The sequence below is a fragment of the Equus asinus genome, chromosome 2, assembly GCF_041296235.1.
Source record: "Equus asinus isolate D_3611 breed Donkey chromosome 2, EquAss-T2T_v2, whole genome shotgun sequence".
Taxonomy (NCBI): Eukaryota; Metazoa; Chordata; class Mammalia; order Perissodactyla; family Equidae; genus Equus; species Equus asinus.
The window spans coordinates 177941641-177967588 of NC_091791.1; the positions used below are offsets into that span (position 1 = coordinate 177941641).

Genomic DNA, 25948 nt, shown 5'->3' on the forward strand with positions numbered 1-25948 from the left:
ACTTTGCTCAAAAGCGCATATTTTGATTTTGTCCTCACTGAAGTAATGCTGAATTATAGTATGAAGCCCACGTTAGTAACTACTCTTCAACAGCCACATTATCCAGGTTTACTGGCATTAAATACGAAATTAGCATTAGCTGACTGCTATTGTTTATAAATTCATTTTTTTCTGTTTCTGTGAGTTCCATGAGTTCCACTGTGTAATCTCCCTTCTCTCAAGGGACACAGGGTGTTACAGTGAAAACAACTGTGGCCTAGAAACTAAGGAATTCGAATCAAAGTGTGATTTGCCACCAAGTGGCTCTGTGACCTCAGGTGAGTCACTCGACTTCTGCTGACTCTCTTTTAAAGACTCTGGGTTGCACTAGACGCTGTGTGAGGTTTTTTTCTAATTCTAATATTAACTGACTCATCTTGGGCCCATACTGAAGAGGATTATGCCTTAGAACACACTGCTGTTCCAGACTCAGTCCTTTCTCTGCCTTTTTTGCATTAAGCCTCTTCTAGTTGAAAGAGACTGAACGCATCTCAAACAGCCTGAAGCCAAAGAGACAATTTATTGGCTCATAAAACTGAAAAGTATAGGAGTAGATCTCGGTCTCAAAGTCTGGAGGGACCCAAGGGCTCAAAACGTGTCCTCAAAATCCAGTTTCTCAAGTTCTCTTTCTCAGCTCTGCTTTCCTTCCACTTGGCTTCATTCTTAGGCAGGCTCGCTTCATGTGATATTCTCTGATAACTCCAGACTTACCACATCTTTACAACACGCAACACCGGTGGGGAAAAAAAGCGTATTTCCAACAAAACTCCTGAGTGATCAGGTCTAAGTCATGCTCTCTCTTGGAGATGGTGATGAGTGGAGATGAGGATGGTGGGGTATTTTCGAGTGATCACAGAGGGGTGGTTCTTCAAAGGAAAACTGAGTCACAGTTTGCCTAACAAGGGGAACGGATGCTGAATAGACAAAAATAACAGTTGTCCCCTGCCACTTTGCACTTTGGCTCCCTTCTTTGTGAGGTACATGGCTTTTCCCCTTTCTATACTGCCAGCTCCTTGGATAGCAAGAACCATATTTATTCACTCTGTATTTCCTATCAAACTTAACCGCTGTTCTTTGAAATGAGAAGATATAGATGTTTGTTAACTAAATAACTGTTGCAGCTAAGGAAGTGTGACACTCAGTTGACAGCCAGCCTCCAGTTGCAGTGACTTCAGGATCCACCACAGCATTTGAGCCCAGGCCAGGCTGTTCCTGGGCAGCCCCTTGCCAATGACTGAGCAGCGACAAGCCATCTGCAGTTGAGAAAAATGCACTTTTGAAAAACCATCAAGATCAGTAGAGGTAATGACTGAGGGCAAGGAGAATGAAGAGTGAAGAGTAGAGAAGGACAATGACACGTACTGGGTGCAAGAAGGATTGTAGTTTGTATTAGGAAGAGAGACCAACTAGAACCCTGGAGGGCTGCTCCTGAATGTATATGGAGAAGTGGATCCATATAGCACAGAGGTGGCCCATGGCCACCATAGAAGTGTACTGCTTGGATCTCCCTTCTAGAAAGATCTCACCATTCAGCTGTGAAGAAGGCAGATAGTGGACAGCCTCCAGTGGCAGTGCCTTGGGAGTATGTCACAACTTTGGAACCAAGACCACGCTCTTCCCTGGCAGTCCTCAAACAATGACTGAGCACAGTGGGGCTACCAGGGTCTGACCACTTTTGCCCAACGTGAAATTCCTGACACGTGATCTAACTCCCCAGTGCATCACAGCCTGAGACTCTCCCTGCCCATTTCTGCTTCCTCCCACTTTCCTTTCACAAATTCCAGATTTACATCCTTGTCTAAAGGTTTTCCTTGCCAGATCTTGCTTCCTCTCTCTTTATCTTTTGCAGGCATTATTACCCACCTTTATCCCACACATGCCGTGAAACCTGCATGCCTATCTTTATCTCAGCATTTACTTCCCAGCCACAATAACTAACGAACGATAAAATTCTGATTTTTGGCTAAAGTCTACGTTGCCCACTTCCTTCAAGAGCACTTGAACTTTCCTCCAGTTCAGTTCATGGAAATTGTTCACCAGTGGCCCGTTCAGGTAAATCAGTAACCCCAAAACTGGGCTGCAATGACTCACTTTAGCCTCATTTCTCAAAACTGTAGAGCAATCCCTACTTTGTGGTGAACAGACTGGGGTGATCACTTAAGCTTCAGGAGTCCTTTCTTTACTACTTTTTACTTGTATGAAAATAAAATTTAGTCTTTTTTGCTCCCTTCTGGTTATATCTCACAACAGATCTCCGCCAGAGGAGTTTCTGATTAGACAGTGGGAAGGGCATCCATTCTTCAGAAGGGCCAGTACACACGTGAGAAATATGGCGACCGTGAATGTTAAACACAGTTTTGCCTCTGTATGTCATGTGTTTCCCATATTATTCTGAAGTTAAAGTCCCCAAATATTATTCTGAATTATATGTTAGTCTCTTCCTCTGTCTCAACAGTGCCTCTGTAAGAACTTTGAAGATATTTTCTTTCACTGATATTTAAGGAACCCTGATTTTAAGGGGGATCTCTCTTCCTTTTTCTTAGTCTTTCATTTTTTCCTCTGGTTTCAGTCATTTCCATTACTTTTATTAAGCTGTCTTAGAGTTCAGAAGGCTGAGAGAATTTTTCTTTTAGAAAAGAAATCTTGCCTACCAGCCAGTTTTATATTTTTCCCCAAGCACTCAACGTTCTAATCTTTTTCCCATTTAAAATGAGAATGAGTTTAGCAAGAAATGGACTTGCTGTTAGGACAGGAGCTTCGGGAAGCTCTAATCTCAGTGACAGCTTTAACAAACCCATCCTGCTCTCTGGCCTCCTACATATTGAACAGGACCTGCTCCCTCTGGCCCTCCAGGTGGGAAAGGAAGGAAGCTGGTGACGCACATTTGTGAGAGCTCTGTAGTCACTCTTTCTTTTGGGGTTCTCTTCTGTCCTTTCAGGATCTCGAGTCTTTGCAATATATTCCCTACTCTTTCAGAAGTGTAAGAAATTAGAAAGGGAATGGGACTTTGGTTGCCTTTGAAATATTTGGTCCAATTTTACTATCTACTGCAGCTCCCAAATTGGTGATATTTGGAAATGTTTTGAAATTTTGAGTCTTTAAAGGAATGTCTTTTCTATTTTCTCTTTTCACAGGAAGAAACCAATGACAGACATTTTTTAGACTAACAAGAGTGACTCTTGCCTTAGGAAAAGCAGTATTATAATTATCTGTAACATTGCTTGTTGGTTACCAGTAATTATCCATGCCAGCGGCCCCCAAACTTGAGAGTACATCACAGTCCCCTGGAGGGAGTGGTAAAACACAGATTGCCGGGCCCCCTCTCAGAGTTTTTTACTCCATAGGTGGGGGTCAAGAATTTGCATTTCTAAACAGTTCCCTTGATGGTGATGATGCTGGTCTGGGGACCACACTTGAGAACCACTGATTCCCCTTGCTATCATTACCCAAGAGGAAAAAAAAAACCTAAAACTTCTATGACCATTCCTAATTGAACTTAAGTGTTATGGCCGTTTTATATCATAACTGAATGACCTTAATAGGGAAAGTAAAAAAGCTAGATTGTTTTTTAGGACAATTAATTATTAAGATATAAAAACTGCCACTTATTTTCTCAGTCTGGTAGGTGATATTACATTCCTTTGTTTCTTGCAGGAAAAATACATGTGACCAATTATTTATAAAACAATAACTGCTAACTAAAAAGTATAAGCCATTTTAGTTGTCTTTATTTTTCTTTAGTTGTTCCAAATATTTACTGGAATCTGTTGCAATTTGTGAAGTTTTCTATTGGTAAATATGGAGATAATAATATGCATTTATAGGGTTGTTAGAGTTAAAAGAGAGAGTGTGCATAAAACACTTAATGTAGTGCCTGACTAGTAGCAGATCAGGAAATATTAATTTTTCATTTTCATTTCTTTACTCACTTTAACATCATTAATTCTTTGTGGATATATTTTTTTTTTTAAAGATTTTATTTTTTTCCTTTTTCTCCCCAAAGCCCCCCAGTACATAGTTGTATATTCTTCGTTGTGGGTCCTTCTAGTTGTGGCATGTGGGATGCTGCCTCAGCGTGGTTTGATGAGCAGTGCCATGTCCGCGCCCAGGATTCGAACCAACGAAACACTGGGCCGCCTGCAGCGGAGCGCGCGAACTTAACCACTCGGCCACGGGGCCAGCCCCCTTTGTGGATATATTTTTAAAAATATATTTTAGGGGGGCCAGTCTGGTGGCGCAGCAGTTAAGTTTGAAAGTTCCGCTTTAGCAGCCCAGGGTTCGCCGGTTCAGATCCCTGGTGCGGACATATGCACTGCTTATCAAGCCACGCCATGGCAGGCGTCCCACATATAGAGTAGAGGAAGATGGGCACGGATGTTTGCTCAGGGCCAGTCTTCCTCAGCAAAAAAGAAGAGGATTGGCAGCAGTGTTAGCTCAGGGCTAATCTTCCTTAAAAATATATATATACATATATATAAAATATATGTACATTTTTTTACTCTGAAAAATCAGAAATAAGAGAGAGGAGGTCCAAATTAGTTTAATGTGGGATTATTTTCCACTAGATAGTGCAAGAATTGCGGATTTTATTAACAAGATAAGAATTAGAAAATAGGAATAACACCTTCAATGCAGAACAGGCATGGTATTTTAGATTATTATTGCAAACTCAATTTTTTTTTTTTGAGGAAGATTAGCCCTGACCTAACATCTGCCACCAATCCTCCTCTTTTTGCTGAGGAAGACTGGCCTTGAGCTAACATCCGTGCTCATCTTCCTCAACTTTATATGTGGGATGCCACCACAGCATGGCTTGCCAAGCGGTGTATAGGTCCACATCCATGATCCGAACCGGTGAACCCTGGGCCACCGAGGCAGAACATGTGAACTTAACCACTTGGCCACCAGGCCAGCCCAGCAAACTCGAATTTTTTGATTCATACTATTCCCCAATCCATGTAATACCATCAATAATAGCTTCCACCTAGAAGTGTGTTTGCATGTCAGGCACTAAGCACAACGCTTTACGTTGTTTCCCTTATTTCATCCTTATAACAACTCTATGAAGTCATCTTTTCCAACCTTTACAAATGTTTGTTCGTTGCTGTCTCCTCTTACCTATAGTAAAAGCTCCCTGTGCACAGGAGCTTTCTTTTATATCCTGCGATAGGCCTGCTGCCTGGAAGAACACTTGGCATATAGGAGGAGCTCAGGGAGGATTGGTTGACATGAATTCATGCATCAGTGAGAGGAAATGAATGAAAGGATTCTTCCCTGGGCGATTAAGTAATTTGCTGAAGTCCCTGGCTGGGTTAAAACTTCTTTGCTGGGTTTCAAGTTTTCCCTCTCCTGACCCCTAACACCCACTGCTGAATATGGACTTTTCTAAACTATTATTAAAATATCTGAGTCTCTCTGTAACTTTCAAATGGTAACAACAGTGTGCAAAATTTTGAAATATGCTTGAAAAGAAAACTGGAGTTTAGATAAAAGTTTAAAATAAGCTCAACTTGAAGATAAGAGAGGCTTTGGTAGAGAATGGTTGGAGGGAACAAGCTATTCTGTGGCTAGATCTCATTTTTGCACAGAACCAGATTGTAAATGGTAAGACATCTGAGATCACCGACAGGGGCTTCTCTCATTCTCTGACAGTCGAATGCCAGCAGTGGTTGCCTCTGTGAAAGATGTGGTTGAGGCTTCCTAGAACCCATTGTCCCTCTAAATCCCACAGAGTATAAACATGGTGACGGGATAATCTTGACTCCTGATCCCTCTCCCTCATAGTCTGAATATGGGCCAAAGGAACAATAGTTGACCACATTACTATTGAATAAATAATATCTGCACATTTGCCTGGGTTTAATTCTATGTCATAAATCAAATGAAAATGGTGCCTCATAATACAAAATTTTCTTATTACAGTGGAATTCTTAAAAATTTATCATCTTCTTTCTTTTAACAAAAGGAAAAATGTAATCATATTTCACTCCTATATCCTTTCCCTTTGGCTTCAATGGCAATCAGAAAAAATGCATCTTTATCTCTTTCACTGGAGAATACTAAAGAATGTGGGTATTATTAGATTTCAAATAAATACTGTTGGAAACTAATCCTTGTTAACTTCAATGAAGAGTTACTTCTAATATTTTAGTTTCAGATTAAGTGGATTTCTGTCTGTCTCTTAATTCCTAGTGGATTATTTTTTCTTTTTTCTTTGTGAGGAAGATTTGCCCTGAGCTAAAATCTGTTGCTAATCTTCCTCTTTTTGCTTGAGGAAGATTGTCACTGAGCGAAAATCTGTGCCTATCTCCCTCTATTTATGTGGGATGCCGCCACAGCATGGCTTGATGAGAGGTGCTAGGTCCACATCCAGGATCTGAACCTGTGAACCCCAGGCCACCAAAGCAGAGTGTAGGAACTCAAGCACTACGCCATGGGCCTGGCCCTTCCAAGTGGATTTTTGAATTGAACTATCCCCTTCTTCCACAGTAATAGAACTCTTGATTTTTACCTGTTCACATAACTCTTTATAACATTGAGTTTATTTCCCAGCTTAACTCACAATCATTTACGCCCCCATGTGACTAAGTTTTGCTAAATGAGATGTAAAGGTAGAATATGCCACTTACCAAACATGTTCTTAAGGGGACAGTCTATGCCCTTCTCTCCCTCACTCCTGGGACTTCTCTCCTGCTGCCTACAGTGTGGATGTGGTAGCTGATCATCTCCAATGGTGTGGATTAGTTCAACACCCTTGGGACAGTGGAGCGACAAGATAGAAGGAGCCCATGCTCCTGCGTGACAATGTAGAGGACATCTGTCTTGGATCACCTACTTCCAAAAGTTTATATGACAGAAAAGTAAACTTCTATCTTATAAAAGCAATTACTAATTGAGTTTTCTTACACAACGCTGAAGTAACTTCATATTTGGTGTATTTTACCTCTATAATGTTCAATATTTCTTTTTAGAAAAAGTTAAAAATGAGGAAATCATAATAAGCCAAGATCTTTGGTAACCAGGAAATTTCCAAGTGGAAATACGTGGTATCATTCTCCAAAATAAAACAAAATACAATTGGCGAAACTTTGAAATTTGAACAATTGGTTTAGATCTATTCCCTTATATGTGATCAATTATAATTTTCAGTGAGTCTTTCTCAATTTTCTAGTTTTCTTTGGCTACAACCAAACAAATCGCTTTTTAGGAGAAATCATTTCTCAGTCAAAATAAGCAAAATTAAAACAGTTATATTAGTGTCTTACTTTTGTGTGAAAAGGCACACATAACATTTCTCTGACACACATTCTTTCTTGATTCAACTGAGACACAAATTCTGAAAAGTTGTCTCTGTAAATAAGTCAATGAAGAAGCTGCTTCTTCTAGAACTTTCATCAAATATATATCTGACAGTCAGGATATAACTCTTGGAGAAGATTATTTTAAATTCTATATTAAATGATTAATTCTCCCATAGTTATCATCTCTTTGAGATATGCCTTTGATTATGAATCACTAATAACAAGTAGGGATTTAAGCTTCAAAATGTTGTTACTCTCCTCCTAGTTGCTCTGTGTCTTGAGCAGCTGTCCAGGGTACTTAAATAAAATTAATTACTGTAAATACTCAAATTACAGATCTTTTCCTTTTCCTTTTGGATCGTAGATTTTGAGAAAGTGAAGATGGTTTTCACAATAACTCAATTTGTTTTTCCATTTTCAGCAACACTTTGAAATCCTCCAGCCTGAGAATAATGATAAACAATATAGAATATATTTGTGGTTGCTTATGTAAACCATGTTAGAAAGATTGTACAACACTTTGAAAACAGTGTTATGATGTTTTGCTTATGGTACAGAGATAATATGATTAAAGATTATGTCAAAATAAATTATGAACTTAAAGCACATTGACTCCAAAAGACCCCCAGTGAAAAATTTCTTCTTCTGAATTTCTGGAAGGTGGTCATCTTCTAAATAATAGAAAACTTCTTTATGGAAGTTTTGGAACTTAATCTTATGGAACTTAATCTAGCTTCTTTTGTGTTTCATCTTTCTATCCAGCAGGAGTATCATTCTGATTTCTGTATTCTCATCCCTTTCTTCGAGAATAAACAGAAAATTAAGTTCCTGGTCTCAGGTCTTCAACATTAAGTGTTTGAATTGCTTTGCTCAAAACGATACCCACTTCCTAGATGACAGTGTAAGAAAAGAAAGTACCTATTCCTGAGTTCTATATGAAATCAAAATCCTAAGTATTATTATTTGTAATAATCCATTCATGAGCTGATAGCAAAGCAATACATAATTGCAAAGTGTATTTTCACTCTTTAAAAAAATACAGCAAAAGGAGAGTTTAAACTTTTACTTATTAGTCATAATAATAACTTAAGACTTTCATGTTGTTAAGACAGCAGTTCTCAAAGTGTGGGCTGAGGACCTTTTCAGCGTGTCCATGAAGCCAAAACTATTTTATAATAATACTAAGACATCATTTGCCCTTTTCACCGTGGATGTTTGACCTGATAGTGCAAAAGCAATGGTGAGTAAAACTGCTTGGGCATTAGTATGAATCAAGGCAAGTCATTGTGTGCTCCCCTGCCACACATTCACAGCAAAAAGAATTTAAGAATGTACTTGATGAAGCAGTAAGAAATATTAACTTCATTAAATTTGGACCCTGGGACACATATCTTTTAAATATTCTTTGTGATGAAATGAAAAGTACTCATAAAGCACTTTTGCTGCATATCTATAACTGTCTCAAAAAATATACTTGTGCCGTTGTTTGAGTTGCAAGCTAAACTAGCCACTTTTTTCTTGTAACACTATTTATACTTGAAAAAATAACTGTCAAACAATGGTTATTTAGATGTATTTGGTAGACATTTTCTTGAAAATGAATAAATTGTACCTGTTACTTTGAAGATGCAACTGATATTATTTGGTTGCCAATAATAATATTTGAGATTCCAAGTGAAAATCAGAATTTTAGGAAAGTTTAATCTGCCATTGTGAGCTTGACAGCTTCCCAAGACGCAAAGATTTTACCGATCAGATTGGTAATGATTTTAGCAAACGTGATTTTTTGATACTGCATAATGAAATGTGTTAACATTTGGAAGATCTGCATAATCCACTTAACGTTTTAAAAATTATCACTGAATGATAATACAAAGGCATGCATAGAAAAAAATCTATAGTACAATGGATTTCAATGATTAGAGTATGAAAATTTTCTTAATATGATTTCAGATTCTACATTATAGCTAACTTTTAAGAAATTACTACTTGCTGAGTGTTGGTGTAATAACAAAGAAGAATATATTATCTGTGAAGGCCATTAAAATTTAACTTATCTCTTTTCTAACTATATATCTGTGTGAATCTGGATTTTCTTCACATACTTTAACCAAAAAAAACATATTGTAATAGACTGAAATCAGAAGAGATATGGGAATCTGGCTGTCTTCTACTAAGCCAGATATTAAAGAAAACCAAAAATATAAAACAATATCACCTTCTTTTTTTTGTTTGGGGAAAAAATAGTTAATTTTTTAATAAAAATGTTATTTATGTTAACATGTAATGAGTTTATTGTTATTTTTTAAGTGAACTAGTGAATGAGAAATTTTTATATATGTTTTCATTTTGACTACATTATATATTGATATATGTGATATATACAATCTGAAGCTCGTCGAGTGGCCCCAAAATGTTTAAGACTTAAAGGGGTCTTGAGACAAAAAACGTTTGTGACTCATTGAACTAAGCGATACTCTGGTGAAAGATTACAGTTATACTTATGCTCATTAATTTCAAAAGATTGCAAATAAAACCCAAGTATCTTTGTTTCCAATAATAACCAACAGCTGTTCTGTTATCTGAATTGTATTTACACTTGGTGAAGCTATGCTATTTTATGCCTCTACACATCTTGCCTCTGATTAATGCCAGAAATTCACTGCCCTTTGTTTAAAGCAGAACTTCCACCCTCTGTACAAGTACACTGGACTTCAGGAAACACTTGCAATATTTTTATCTCCTATCTTTCTTGACTTTGATAAAAAATTAGTCACTCATAATTGCATGTGTATTGTCCTGGAGTTTAAAATAAATAAATCTTTAGACTTGTCAACATTCAAAATAGAGCATGTAAATATTTCATAACTCATCTGGGTAACCATCAAGACCTTTCCCATCTCCATGGAAGAGAACTTAGAGATTGTTCTCGTGGTGCTGACTACCTTTCATTGAGTAATTAACGTGAGCCAGGCACTGTACTAAGCACTTTAGACATTTTACATCTATTAATCCCTACAATAATCCTTTGAGAACTATATTTCTAGTTTTACAAATAAAGGAACTGAAGCTTGGGGAAAAAAAGGAATTGCTTGAAGTCACTCAGCCTGTAAATGGTAGACCTGTTCTCAAATGCAGACTACATGACTCTTACCCTACCTCCTGACCATGCTTTATTTCTCTTCTTATCTGGTTCAGCTCCAATCCCCAACACCACTTTTGTGCTTTTTACATAAATCTATTGTTGTCCTTAGAACACTTTATTGCAATTTATTTCTTGACATATTCACCTGTGCTAATAAACTTTTGGCTCCCTGAAGGAAGGAACTGTGCCTGAATTTCCACCACACAAGACAAATCCATTTTGGCTGGACTGAATTAATACCAGATTAGGTTGTGGAAGCTGAGAGAGTTTAAACAACTTGCCCTTGACCGTTCGGTCAGTGTGTAGCAAAGTCAGGATCTGAATCTAGACCACTCGTCCCAACCTTCTATCCTAAACGCTGCCGGTCAGTAGTTCTCACATATGGTACCTGAACCAACCACGTCAGTATCACCCAGGAATTTGTGAGAAATTTGCTTTATGGGGCTGGCCCAGTGGCACAGTGGTTAAGTTCTCACGCTCCACTTTGGTGGCCCTGGATTCATGGTTCGGATCCCAGGCTTGGACCTACACACTGCTCATCAAGCTATGCTGTGGCGGTGTCCCACATACAAAATAGAGGAAGATAGGCACAGATGTTAGGTCAGGGACAATCTTCCTCAAGCAAAAAGACAAAGATTGGCAACAGATGTTAGCTTGGGGCCAATCTTCCTCATAAACAAAACAAACAAAAAAGAACAAAACAAACAAAAAAAGAAATGCACTTAATTAGCCCCACTCCAGACCTACAGAATAACATCCTGGAAAGGTAAAGCCCAGAAATCTGTTTTAATAAGCCCTTCTTGTGATTCTGACGCATGCTAAAGTTCGAGAATCAGACCTCGAAGTGAAGTGACATAACAGTTTAATAAAAACAGAATGGTTGACTTAGCATAGAGCATGATAAAACCATTGGTTTGGTTTGCTGTGTGATTAGGTTTATAAACATCCTATCCTATTGAAAATGAAAAATTCAATGAGTAAAAACTCATCTAGTATGGTTGTTTTCATTTTGAATTAAAAATCAATCCAAAGCAATTAGTCACTCTTTCAATCAACCAGGCACTGAATTAATAATTTTACAATTAATAAGAAAATTCAGTGAAGAAAAGAGTCTGTTGGCTATATAAGTATGCCTACCTGGGGGAACCAAGTCAAATAGAAATAAAATTTCCAGTTATCACCAGGTGTAATTTTCACTGAAACAAAAAGCATGGGCTGGTGGATGTGTGGCTCTGTGCAAGCTCTAATAATGCTGACAGAAATAGAAGATGCAAACTAGAACCAACAGTTAAGACTGCTTTATAATCACAGGGAGATTTAACATTGTCTCGTAAACATGAGAAATATTTCAACTTCAAAATAAAATACGCTATCTTGAAAAAATAAGCAAAAGCAATTTTTAAGATTGTTTAAAGACAAATTTGTCTTTTAAAAATATTGAGAGTATTTAGTTATTTTGTGCTGAAGTCTACGTTTAGCTTTAGTTAGATTTTATTGATTTGCACAGGCTTTAGAATAATAGGTGTCACGATTTGTGACTATTTTAACTAAAAAAAAATGCATATGGATTTGAGATCCTTCTCCACTCATTAGTTTTTTTTAAGAACAATTCCTCCTCCCCTACATCCTGCTGCTGAATTTAAAAAATAGCTAAAGGATTTTCCTCTCTTTTAACTAAATCTCTTCTCTTTCTAGCTATATATTTATAATGTCCTCTGAGAACTGGTTTAGCATAATAGCATGAGATATTCAGTATTTGATATAGGTAGTATTCGTATGAAAAAATCCTCAGTACTCTCCTTCTATACTATATATAGACATACATATATAAGAAATAATGATTTATTAGATGTTCTCTCTTAATTCCTTAGTTTCTCTTCTGGAATATCAAGAAAGAATATATCACTAAGCTTATGTTATTTTTTTTTCTCCCCTGACATTATAGTTTTGCTTTTGAAAGACTAGAGGACATATTAACAGCATAGTAAATTTAGCAGTAAGAGCTTGAATTCAATTTGGATTGAGGAGCAAAGATGGAAAATTGTTTAAATCAAATATTTAACCCCTCTACAGATTGTAAAATCTCCTCCCACAATATGAAGCGACCTTAATTTTAGCTCATGGCTCTTCCTACAATGAAGGCTCATCTCTCGGATTGTTGCAAATTATCACATGGCTTTTTCTTTTTTTAATGGAAAAAAGATCCCTCACTGCAGCATAACTTCAACAAAACACTCTGCATTTCTGAGTAAAGCATTTCTTACCTTGTTTGTTACATATAGGATTTCATTCTATTCATTCTGTTTTGTTTATCTTATCCTAAACTCTGTGTTCTATTTTATTTTTCTTAAGCATCTGACCAAAGTATAGCAAAAATTCAATACAATCACGTTTTGTAGCTCCTCTCTCCTATCTGTCTTGGCAGTTTCTGACAGCCCATAGTGAAAATTCAAAGTCAAACCGTTTAATTCTAAGCAAGTGGAAATGAATTTCCAGATAATGATATTTTTATCATATGAGCAAAAGGCATAGTTGTACACTGACAACAAGGATGAAGATGTAAATATGTAATTGTGATAGCTGTGGCTATATCATATGTATGTATTTAGGGTTAAATATCCTGAAGTCCTTTTGTATATCTCTACATACACTAATGTGTAGATTTTAAGGGGAGGAGGACATAAAATTAGAAAGTATACAGTTTAATGCTAACTGGAGTCCTTTTGGTTTGATGCGGGCCAAAGCAACTTTCAAAATATTTCAAAACAGCTGCCAGCATGTAAAGATTTTAACTGAAAGAGTAGAGTAATGAAATCTGAATTACTAATGAGCGAGCAAACTTATATTTTGCTTAAGGTCCTTAATGAACATGGAGATAAGCAGATCCAATAAAGATTTTGTCCCTCATGCATGCAAAGCAAACTTCCAAAATTACACAGGTAAGGAGAAAATCCTGAAACAGACTTATCATAAGCATTCTGAGGTAACCTGCGGTGCAAGTCTTCTTTGAGTATTCTGTGTATTTCTTTTTCAGAAAAAAAAGTTTCTGGAGGGCAGGAGCCATATTAATTCTCTTAAATATGGGCAGTTGAAAGCTTGGAACTTTGAAGTTGAACATGCTCATTAAACTCTACTTTAATAGTATAAAATATAATTGAAGCAGCTTCAGCATGTCTAGTTTTAAATGTCTGACAACAGATCTCACATATTCTTTCTATGGGGACAGTTTTGCCCTTTGGGCTTCCAAGAAAATCTTGCCCTCCAAAAGGGAAGGGAAGCAGGGCCACATATTTCCAGACCAGCTATTCTATCAAATAAGTAGTCAATAAAGTATAATCCCTGGTCTTTTCTATTCTTAGAATTGTCATTGAAACAATTAAAGAACAAGGGTGATATTGACTATAAATATAACTGATTGTTGATTGTGCAGAAAGACTTTAAAAGGGAAAGAAATTTTCTAAAAATCCTGCTCTTCTGGCCAAAGAGGGTTTTTCCCCCCTCTGGCATCATTTGGCACATTGAGACTGCCTCTGGGTCAACCACATCTAGCTTGGAATATTGCACCACACTACTGCGGTTGAGTACAGCGGAAGCAGAAGCCACTTGCTGGAAGCCTCTATCAACTGGTTGACCTAGATGTCAGGTGCCAGGCACAGCACCACCTCACAATGGTCCAATAATTCTGACAAATGCTATTTTGTAGAAGGCCACTGGCTGCATCCGTGTTCATTTTTAGCCTCGTTCATCAGCTGGGCTTCCTTTGGCCTAGAGTACTGCCAGCTTTGACCTATGCAGTCAGAGGAGAACTTTTCCGAATCCCTAACAGATTCCTGACCTCTCTATAATTGGCATGAACTCCAGTTTCTTTCAACAGGAATGCCTGCGCAGAGACAAGGGGTGGTATTTGAGATCTCCTCTTCAGATCCGGCCCTGAGGATGAGAGATGGGGAGGGGAGAACGCAGGGAACCAAGTCAACCCTATTCGCCTGGCCGCGGTGCTCCATGTGGGACGAGGACCCACATCTGGGACCAAATCCTTAGTGGGCGGCTTTCCACCTCCCAGGCCCCCTGTTCAACGACCTTGCGTTTAGCCTCTAAACAACAACTATCTCCAAATAAAATGCCTTCAAGCTAGAAAACGACCCCTTCCTAGAAAGGAGGCACTCAGGACCTCGGTTAGATCTTCAACTAACTTGTGGGATGCCTAGCACACGACACAGATGCTCATTACGATTCTTTTTACGTGCAACATGTGGGGGACGAAGCAGTTTCATATCTCCTGGTATTATCTGCCGTCCAAAGCATTTTCTTTGAGAGGAAAATGGAAACGCAGCTGCGCCGTGGGCCCGGCCAGCCAGAGCTGGGGCTCCCTCCCTCTGTCTCCCCGCGGCTGCCGGGCGCGGGAGGCTCCTCCGGAAACGGACTCGGGTTAGGGGAGCGCAGAGGTGGCCTGGCAGGCGCGGGACGCCGCTGGGGCGCGGACGGGCCTTTGTGCGGCGTGGCTGTTTCCCGCTAGCCAGGAGGGTAGAAGAGGACGCCCAGGTCTGTAGCGAGGCAGGAGTTGTGGCCCCTGGACGGTGCACGGGGACGCAGGGCTGGGCGGTCTCTGCCGCTCTCGGCCTTGGCAACTTCTGGCCAATCGGCCCTGCCCCTCTGGGTCCCAGCCGGCCGGCTGCGCCCCAGGCTCAAAGGGTTAAGCAGGTGCCTCGCCCGGCGAGGCGCTATTGGCCGAGGGCCGGGGCGGCGCGGCCACGGCCACCACGCTCCGCCGAGCCCAACTTGGGTTCGCGCGGCGGGCGCGGCGGCCACTCGTCCCCGGGCTGCCGGGCCAGGGCCTTGGCGCACGGGGAGAGGAAAGGAGGAGAGAAGGAGATGGGCAAACCCACAGCGGCAGCAGCAAAGCGGGTCGGGGGTGGGAGCGCGCGAGAGGAGCGAGGCTCGAGCCCCTTGTCGCGCAGGGGCTGAACCCTCCGCCAGCAACTTCGGTCTTGGCTTGCGACCCGGAAGAAAGAAGGAGGAAGCGGGGCAACAGGGGGTCCTGGGCAGGGGGTGGGAGAAACTATTCACTCCCACCGCCCCCACCCACTAATCGGGCGAGAAGGAGTGCAAGTCACTAAAAAGGCGCACCCAAATCGCAAGCATCCTCCTCACTCCCTAAAAAACACCCGTGTAACAATGTGAAGTAACTGGGAGACAGGAGGAAATAAATGCACATGTTTTCTCTTTTTGTTTCCCTGGTGGTTGGAATTTTCGGAGTTCTCCTCAGTTGTGGCTTCTAATTTATTCATCATTCCAAAAGGGCACATAGAGATGGATCATGGCGGGGGTGGGGGACATACCCGGATCCCTCTAGCTGGACCTACAGTCCCACCTCGCAAGTTTGTCCAAGATCAACCCGCCCGCCCACCAGGAGCGAGGAGATTCCCTTCTTATAAAGGGAACAAACTCTCCATTGCACAAAAGCGGCCCCCCCGCCTTCTTTTGCACACCATCCCTCCTCGATAAGCATCAAGTTCTCCAGTAGTCCAACTTCCAGTTGGCAACCCTCGCGCTGCCTGGTGTGCAGAAGAAGGGCAGAGAGGGGTCCTGGCTGGGAGAGGAGGCTCTGCGCCCCCATTCCTGCACACGCGGGCTGGAATCCAGGTTGCTGGAAGCCGCGGGAGGCGCGAGCCTGCCAGGATGGTGGTTATTTCTCTAGAGAAAAGAGGGGAGAGAGAGCGCCTGTCTTGCACTTTGGGTCGGAAGTGAGCGGTGTGTGTGTGTGTGTGTCCGTGTGTGTGTGTAGAGGGGGCGGGAAAGAAAGGCACCCTCCGCTGCCCGTCATTCCCTTGCACCGGCCAAGTCCTCACCAAGCCTCCCGGTGCATCCTTCCTCCGCCACCCCCTCCCCTTCTTCCCTCAGCTGGGCTCGCGCAGCGCAGCCGGAGCAGCCAGTGAGAGCAACATCCTGGAAAGAGGGGGGAGCACCACCGCCCCCCAAAAGGGAAAAAAGGCCCCACCCTGACACGTTTTGCTGTTTGCAAGTCCCTCGCGCGCCCCCCGCACCTCCTCCTCGCGCTCGCGGCCCCCCCAGCCCGCTGCGCGCACATCAAAGCGCCTCTCCGCCGCGCACAGTGGCCGCGGCTCACTAATGGGATTGCAGGCTGGTGCCTGGCTCCGCTGCTGCCGCCGCCGCCGCTGCTCGCGCTGCTGCTGCTGCCGCCGCCCGAGCCCAAGCCCGAGCCCCCGCCAGCCCTCGCCCAGAGCCGCCGCGCCCGGGGGCCGAAGCCGCGGCGATGATCCGAATCTTTCCGGATTTCAGCGTGCAGGTGACGGCCGCGGCGGCCGGCGGGGCGGCCGCGGGGGTGCCGGCCGGCGCGGGCATGGGGAGGGCCGGCGCCGCGGCCAACGGCACCCCGCAGAACGTCCAGGGCATCACCTCCTACCAGCAGCGGTGAGTAGTCCCGCCTGGGCTGGGATAGTGCCCCCGCCCCGGGGTGCTGGGGTGGGACTCACTTTGCCTCCTGTTTTATGCGTTACAACACACATGCACATCTCCAGGGCTCACTTTGCTTGCCCCTCGTTCTACAGATGAGAAAAAATAATTCACAATTCGGACTGAAAGGCACTCCAGTGTACTGGCGAAGTAAAATCATCTTTTGCCCTCTGCCTGGCCCCAAATCCAGAGCCTCAGCCCCGCGTAGCCAAGGAGTTGCAGCGAAGTCTGAGACACCGCACAAGGTGCTTTTTGCAAAGTTTGGGATCCCTGTCCCCTTCAGCGGAATTTTCTCAATGCCTCTGCCGGGCGCGGACCTGCGCTGACGGGCAGCCAGGGGGGCAATTGATCACCGGAGGCTGATTGATCATTTGTTTCCAAACAGAATAGGAAGGATTTTCACGTGTAGTTGCGGGACTTGCAGTTCTACGCAATAGCGTTATCATGTCACCTGTTACTACGGGGAAATACAGCATGAAATTCGAGTCTCCCCGGCGCTAAGTATTCATCTTAAACGCATTATAATGCAAATGCGTAAGATTTAGAGATGCAAGTTAGGAAGCAGATTTTACAAAGTTAGGCTAGGTGATGAGAAGGAAGTTTCAAAGTGTTATTTGTTTGCATTTCCCTCTAACATTTATAGATTTTTTTAAAAAAAAAAATTATGGTTGTGACAGTGAGATAGTAAACATTCTTTGATTCAATTAGGGAAGAAAGAGAAAAATTTGCCACCACCAGCAGTCCTAGAACCCTGAAGTTTTCCCTTAAGGACAACTTGCCATGTTCCAAGATTTTATATATATATAAAAAAAACAACTGTAATCCACAAAAATGTGCTGAGAAAAACTAACAATGTAGTATGAGCGGTAATCTCCCCATTTGGTGGGCTCAGTTTTATAGAAGATGAAAGAAAAAAAGAACACAAGAAAGTGTGAAATTAAATATTTGTGTTTCCCAGATTGCACACGATTAAACATCTCAGAGATTTGCCAATGGCATTTAACTTAAAATATACACAATGCATAATTCAAATAACGGTCCCTATTTTTACCTTGTATTTCAAACTTCATTGATTTGAGAACCTTTGATTTGAACCAACAGTGTTTAAACCGAAAAGGTTAAGATCATCTATCACTGCCATATTTTGTGCCTTCTAACCAATGGCCCAGCGACCAGAGCAGATTTTGCATAACACACTGTTTTCCAAGTTGATGCCCAGTTTGCAAATATTCTGTAGAAGACTTCATTATATGCTCTGAGTACTGTCGGAAGTTTTGAAAAGAGAGTCTTGAAAATAACTCAAAAAGAGGCTATTCCTTGTCAAAGAGATTTTTAAATCTAAATTATTTTAGTCTTGTTTTACTTCAGTGATTACAAGAACCTTTAATACAAAAGATCTGGGAATCTTTCAAACATAAAGGACTAGAAAAGAATTAGATTTTTCCTTTTCATGGTTCAGGTATGGTTTTGTCACTTATAAAACATTTAAATAACAATAGAATCCAGCAGTCACTTTAACTAGGAAGTGCAGGCAATAGGGAGTCAAGGGTCAGAAATGTCAGATGGCCTTTGGACGATTCCAGGGACCTGGGGGAACTTCAGCTAACCCATAAGATATAAATTGGGCATAAGGGCAGTCATGAATTTTAGCCCGTAGGATTGCTCTTAGAGTGGTGGTGTCCTTCACCGTAAAGATCTTCCCAGGGTCAATTTTCTGCAAGTCAGGAGCATCCAGAGGTAATTCCCCATAGTCTCCCACACCAACACTGAAAGCTGCACTGATGCCTTCCACCTTCATCTTTGAATTTGGGCCACTTTCTCAAGTCTCTGATTCCCACTGCAGTTCTAAAGACTAAAGCTTTAAAAATAATCAACTCTAAACTTTAGCCTTTGGGATGTATTATTCCCTTCCTCGCTTTATGTTCTGTCATACTGACAGAAGCGAAGGTGTAGCTGTGAAAAATGTCGTCTTCTTTGGTTTGATTACTCAGATATGATGACACCTGTTACAGCCTTTAATTTTAGTTAATTTGGGGACAGGAGCGTGAGTCATGTGGGTCAAGAAGATTCTTGGCAGGTGTTTAAAGGAGGGTCTGAGTCAGGAGTCCCCTGTCCTCTGGCATTTCATTGGGAATGTAGGCCAACATGGTACGCTATGAGGGGCAGACTTAGTTTCCACTTCAAGACCTGGATATGATTGCTAAACTGAATGATGACACATCATTTTACCAAAAATATTTTTTTTTGCCTTAAGTACTTTTGGGGAGTCTGATGAGGGAGTGACAGGGATGGGGGGTTTTTTCCAAGCAAAAGAGTGGCCTGTTGGGAGAACACAAGCTTCTCTCATTTGTCATCTTTGGGTAAAAATGCTCTAGGCTGGCTGTCCTGGAGTCAAAACCTCCAACTGGCAGCTTTCCCCCCTCCCTAGCAGCCCGTGTATTTCTTGTACTCCACACCCTCCACCTCAGTGCATTTTTCAATCACTCTCATCTTCTACCTGTAGAGTGTACTCCAGGGAGAACTCAAACACCATCATGCAGATTAAACACCTCTGCCACGAAAAACACTTAGGTTTTTGAAGTTTCCAACTCTCAGCCCCACTTTACTGGAACGGTAGGATCGAACGGGACCCTTTTTCAGGTCTGTTTTTTCTTAAGTTTAAAGCAAACTGCAAAGCCTCACCTAAGAGTGATGTTTTCCGTCTGGCTCTTTCATTTATTCAAAGTGGAAACGTTTTGGGAGTCCTTTATACTTTCCTGGTTGACACATGACTGACCCAAGTCGCTGCCTAAAAAGCTGCCCACACTCGGCAGAGTGGTTTGGCGGAGAGAACGCTCTGACCAGGGTCTACCCAGGTCAGAGCGTTTCAGCACTGGCCGTGCACTGAGTGGCCCTTTCTCTAGGCCTCGCTGGGCTGTAAAACGGGGAGGCAGCTGGGCCAGATTCCAGAGGCCCGTGGTCGGGTCCGGTCCCAGGTACCAGGAGCCGAGTGAGGATGAGGCACTTGTACCTAACTGCGTTTAAACTCCTGGGGATTCACCTGTGAACCCTGGAGTCTGCAGCTATGTCTGTGCGTGAAGAATGCAGATGCTCCGGCTTTGGAAACGCTGCTGAGAGCGCCGGAGCCCCAAGGTGCCTGTGCCCTCGGGGCCCGCTGACTCGGCCAGCGCCCTCCCCACTCGCGTTGATTTCCTCTGTCCCCGAAGGCGCTCCCGGGACAGGGTCCGGCCCAGCCGGCTCGGTGGCCTCCCGGCTCCGCTCTCTGTGTGTTTTCCCCTGGCTGCGATACTCCAGAGAAGGGAAGTGTTCGAAACTGCAACTGAGTGGCGTTGTTGCTCCGGCAGCCGGGCTTCACAGTCCCCCAACGAGAGAGAGAGAGAGAGAGAGAGAGAGAGAGAGAGAGAGAAAGAGAGAGAGAGAGAGAGAGAGAGAGAGGGAGAGAGGGAGAGAGGGAGAGAGGGAGAGAGGGAGAGAGGGAGAGAGGGAGAGAGGGAGAGAAGGAGAGAGACAGAGAAGGAGAGAGAGAGGGAGAGAGAGAGAGAGAGAAAAGGGGGGGTGTGTCTGCGTGCGAGAGAGCGCTCTGGAGCAAAGCAGCTGGAAAATGCCCAGAAATACTTTCACAGCGGTCAAGCTGGGAACCCCCTGCGTGTCCTCCCCGTCCCCGCCCCTCCTGGCCTAGGCCCCGACCGCCCCCCGCAGGGAGGGTGTGCGCCCCACCTGCCACAGGCCAGCTCCGGGGGGCGGTGGCGGGGGGTGGCCGGGAGGGGGGGGGGCGGGTGGCGGCGCGCGAGGGTGAGAACCGGAGGCGGCGGGGCCCTGGGCCGGGCTGCCCGCGGGGCCGCGCGGCCGCCTCCCCCCGCCGCCGCCTCCCCCCGCCGCCGCCTCCCCCTCCTCCGCCGCCGCCGCCACCGGTCGCCCGTCTCCGCGCCGGGCATGTCTCGGGAGCCGGAGCGGCCCTGGCCGCGGGGGCTCTGCGGCGCATGGACGGCGGCGGGGCCCGGCGAGCAGGGGGAGGAGAAGGCGCAGGCGGCCGAGGAGGCGGCGACCTGCGGCGAGAGGCACCGGCGGCGCGAGGGGACGGCCGGCCGCCGGCGAGGCTCGGGCCCCACTACTTTTCCGTAGCCTCCCCGCCTCCGCAGCACGGCCACGGCCGCCGCCGCCGCCGCCGCCACGGCCACGGCCACGGCCACGGCCGCCGCCCGCCCGGCCGCCGCTGAGCGCCGCGCACGCCCGCACTCACTCCCGCCACCCCACGCACACGCACACCCCCGCCCTCCCCACGCCCCCCAGCCCGGGAGGGGGGAGAGAGGCAAAAAGTAAGAGAGAAAAAAAATAGCAGGAAGATGGCGCCCACCAAGCCCAGCTTTCAGCAGGATCCTTCCAGGCGAGAACGGTAACACTTTTCTGTTTATTGAACCTGCCGCCGCGCGGCTGCCCCCGCCGCCGCCTCCGCCGCCGCCGCCGCCGCCGCCGCCGCGCCGCCGGGGCCCCGCCGCAGCCCGCCTCCTGGGCCGCGAGCCCGCGGGACCTCGTCCGGCCGGCGGCCCCGCGCCGCCCGCGGGCCCCGCGCGCATTGTCCGCCCCGCGGCTGCGGCAGCGAGCGGGCTCCGGCGGCGGCGGCGGCGGCGGCGGCGCCGGGCTCCCCGAGCGGTCGCACCTCCCCGGCTCGGCGAATAGAGTGACTCGCTGACAAGAAAAAAAAAAAAAAGAAAAGAAAGAAAAAGAAAAAAGAAAAAGAGAGAAACAAACAAAAAAGAACAGGGGCTGCTGTGCGCGGGGAGCAGCGGGGAGGGTGGGGGCCGGGGGATCCCCGGGGCCGCCGCAGGTCCCTTGGCAGCTGCTCTCTAGGAAGGAATGAGGCTGGGGAGGGGGAGGGAGGGCAGGCGAGCAGGGGGAGGAGGAGAGGAGCGGAGGAGGAGGAGGAGGCCGGGGGCGGGGAGCGCGGCGCTCGCGCCAGGCCCGGAATGTGTCGCGGAGGGGCTGTCTCCGCGCGGAGCCGCTAGGCCGGGCCGAGCGCAGAGAGGCGCGCCGCCGCCGCCGCCTCCCGCCGCCCGGGCTGCGCCCGCAGCCTCGGCAACTTGTGGGTCTCCTGCTCTGCCCTCCGCTCTCATCTCGCCCTCCTCCCCGGCCCCCCTACTCCCCGGAGGAAAAAGAAAAATCAGGGAAACCCTCATATCCAAATAAGCCAGCAAACAGCGAGATCCAAATTGTGCCAACAGTTGGAGCATCTCTGCCCCGTTAGTTACTGTTTGGGGATCTGTGTTTTAAAAAGTTCCTGGTGAGAATTGCATATCCAGGCAAGGGGCTCAGCCGAGCATGTCTGTTTGAAGTTAGTTAAACTAAAGCCGAAGGGAAAGCGAGTCTGTATTCAAAATATCCTTAGCCGTCCTACGTGAATGGCATTCTTAGATTTCAGAGTAACTGAGCACCCCCACCCCCTGCCCGCCCCACGTGGTTTTCCCTCCTGCTGTCCACCCGGTCTACTTTGTTTGGAATCCTATTTGCTATTAATTGGCAGCGTTAATGACATTAATTGCATATAGCGTGTTGGATTGAGCAAAGTGAATATCTCTTTCTGTCTCCGAAGAGGAAATACCCAGTAGGAAGTATGAAATGTTACCCATTGATTCCTGAGGAAACAAATGCAGTTAGATATATGCCCCCACCCCACCCCCAGCAGAGATGTTTACTTTCCTCACAGGCTGAAGTGAACTTGCAAAGAGGATGAGGGAAGTCGGTAGTTGCAAGATTTACTTATCGTTACGTGGGCAGTTGTATTTTTGATGCAACATAGCATTTATCCTATAGCTTACATCAAGAGAAGGCAGGGAGATATTTCAACAAGCTCTTCATGTAAAAAGCTTCGGTTGCACTGTTGCGCGTTTCCTTCGTACAGTGGGACGGCAGAATTGTCAGGATGAAGGAAAAAATTTTAAGTAGGTACATAATCGACTAATTCTAAACTCTAGATAATTTCTATATAAATCGTATACCTGAGAGTAAATCATACACAGTCTAGTTTTTAGAGATGTTAAATGTGTATAGCATTAACTGACAACTCATATAGCTGAAATGAACATTTAGTATTAGTGTTTTATGAAGAATTCACATGTTAAGTACTTGACTCTTGTAGGTAGAAAAATTATTTCTTAGAGCATTGTGCAAGGCTTTTAATATATTTTTTAAATTTAACATAGTGATGAACACTTTTTGAAATCAGAAGTTTATAATTCCCTTCTTTCCTTCCTCCCTTCCTTCCTTCTTTCTTCCTTCCTCAGTTCTGTTGGTAGTAAATGTATTTACTGGGATGGCCCCAGTAATCTCTCTCGCAGAGGCCTATTTGTGTGCCATTTTGGGAATTTCTCTGAGATAAGAATCTTGAAGATAGAATTAATTTCTAGAGGAAACTTCATAGCCTGTGCATGAGCGCGTTCTTTATCACCTGTCTCCATTTGGCATTCGAAGAAGGTAAATCAAAGTGCTCGATTTGTTATTCTGCTCCACTTGAGAGCTGAACTAAATAACACTTGGTCTGAAATTCTGATTGAAGTTGTAGGAGGATATACTGTATTTAATTTAATGCCCTTTAATAGCATCTTCTTGTTCGGCTCGGATGCTGTCATTTTAAAGGTTGGATCTGAGAAGGTTTAACCTGTAGGCAGCGGGAGGAGTAATAAGGAGGTAGGGGGCAGAAGGAGCGATATAGAGGCAAGGAAGGAAGAAGTTATAAACTAAATGTCTCAAACAGTAATAACCACAAACTTGGCCTGTTATCCAAACAGTTGTTTTATGCCCAGAGGGTTCACTTTGCTATTAGGGTTTTAAATACTCTTAACACTTTAAGTGTAAATATGACACATGTTAGTTGATTTGGTTTTGTAATGAGGAATGGGAAGTCAGATGGTTTCTTCAGGAGGGTTGTTTTTCAGAGTTCCTAGCTTCAACTGAGTAGAGTCATTGCACTTTTATGTGAACTTTGTGCCTGGAACTTGTTGATTAGTAGTATTTCTCTGTAACGGTTGGACACAAGCATGTTTATAAGAGATGACTTTTTGCGGACATGCTTTAAGTGGTATCCCATTTATCTAAAAAATGGTTTCCAAATCATTGATTTCGTAAAGATGTTTGTGGACACATTTCATTACTGCTTTTCAAATACACCAGCAATCAAAAACTTATAGAGAAAAAAGACATCTCTTGAATTGTCTCATTGTTTATTTATGAAATATCTGACCTGAGTCTGATAATACAGTACAAAAGTCACTTTCTGCTAATAATGCTTACTGAGTAAATTTTGGAAAAAGAAGCTCTTTCTTGATAAGGTCTTTGGTTATGATTTAGTACTCCTTAAATTTCTCTGGCTCATACACCCAAAAGTACCTCTTTAGATCCTGAAAGAACAAGTTGAAAACCTTGTCTATTTACACTTGTTTGAATTGTGTTTAAACTCCAATAGGCTGCAAATTATATAGCACTACCACAGAGTTTTTCCACTATGTGGATGTATAACCAATAAAATTAGATCAAAGTGTCAAGCATGTGATATGCCCATGCTGCTTTGCAAAGCATATTCCAGTGGCACAGGGCTTTTGGTTTGAAAAGTAAAGGTGGTGGTGGAGACTTTTTGGGGAGGTATTTCTTTCTACAGTGTAAGCTTAAACACAGAGTGATAAATGATGATATGCGTTGTCTATCGCTTGCTTATATATAAATAGCTCCACAAGATTGCTTAAATGATAATCGAAAATATGAAATAGGATGGCCTTCATATCACAAGGCCAAGGGTCTACAAATGGAAAAACTGAAATAATGAAATATTTCCAAGGCAACAGACTGTCAACAAGAACTGTAATGCATGGGCATAGCATAGAACTACCGCAGGTGATATTAGACCCTAGAGCTCTGGAGCTGGGAGTTAAATTGCCCTTTATTATGTAGGACCCTCCCACATTAACATCTTTTCGTATTTCCAATTTCTGATTTAAGAATTGAGAGACATATACTACTCCAAATCTGTTATATGCCAATTACTAGATTTGATTTGTTACCATGGGCAAAGTTGAATTCAACATTATTTGAGGCTTTTGTTAAAAAAAAGTTACATAAAGTATTTTCAGCACCTGGTGGTATTATGAGTAAAGCTTTGGTCCTCGTGTATTTACATATTCTTAAAAATACCTATGACTGTTATTTTTGACTAAAAGTTATGTGAAGTTAATCTCTCTCTCAGCAAAGAATTGGTTAGAATCACATTGCAATTTGAATATAATCTACAGGTCGGAACAGCTTGATGTTGTTAGTGATGTGACGTTTGATTTTCCCTTGAAGTTCTTCTGCGCAGCGGTTGCCCCCACAGTAGAGCTATTTTACGGGAATGGCAGAATTCCCATGAATCCCTTGCCTCTTTTGCTCTGCCCCAGCTTTCAGTCTGGAGTCCACTGGCATGTGAAAGTGGCATCTGTTTGAAACAGGACCTGATGCCCGGATCCCTTGCCCTGTGGTGAGATTCTATGACCGGATGTTTTTGTAAAGCAGCTCTTTGGGGAGGAGGGGAGAATTTAGGAAGTGTAGCTTTTATTTAGTTATTTTTTAGTCTGTAGTGCTTTATTTATTGTGGGGTATTTGTCGGGGATATGTCACAAAGATTTCTAAATCATTCCTAGGAATGTTGTCCCCTAAAAACTTCCTTAAGTGCCTTACTGTTAATAACGACCCCAATGTAAACCTTAGATGCTCCATTTTTGTTTTCCTATTTTTCCTGCAATTTTTGTGATCCCCTTTCCTATGCAGAATGCCACTGATTAAATTTAAAGACCATTAAGCACACATAAGAGCAGAACTAGCCTCTTCCCTGTTAATGTTGATGTGGCCACTTTTTCTACATTGTAGCATTTCATTTGAATTAATTTAAAAAAATTCTGCATTGCCATTGGCTTAGAATCTAACTTCAGGTGTTTTATAGACATTCCTTAGTTGCTTACAATGGATA

The 25948-nt window shown here is 43.6% G+C and overlaps 1 protein-coding gene across 11 annotated transcripts in view; it reads left to right on the top strand.

Annotated features, from left to right (window-relative positions):
* Positions 1–16179: 16179 nt before the first annotated feature.
* Positions 16180–25948, top strand: part of NPAS3 (neuronal PAS domain protein 3) — an 829776-nt gene continuing 820007 nt past the window's right edge. For 2 of the 11 annotated variants that reach the window (XM_070504226.1, XM_070504227.1), the window contains exon 1: positions 16181–16917. In XM_070504226.1, the coding sequence (XP_070360327.1) occupies positions 16760–16917 (158 nt within the window). In that variant the 5' untranslated portion in view covers positions 16181–16759. Of the gene's footprint in view, positions 16918–21218; positions 21353–25948 lie in introns of those variants that run through there. The other 9 variants (XM_070504230.1, XM_044765476.2, XM_070504229.1 and 6 more) reach the window with 6 other exon arrangements.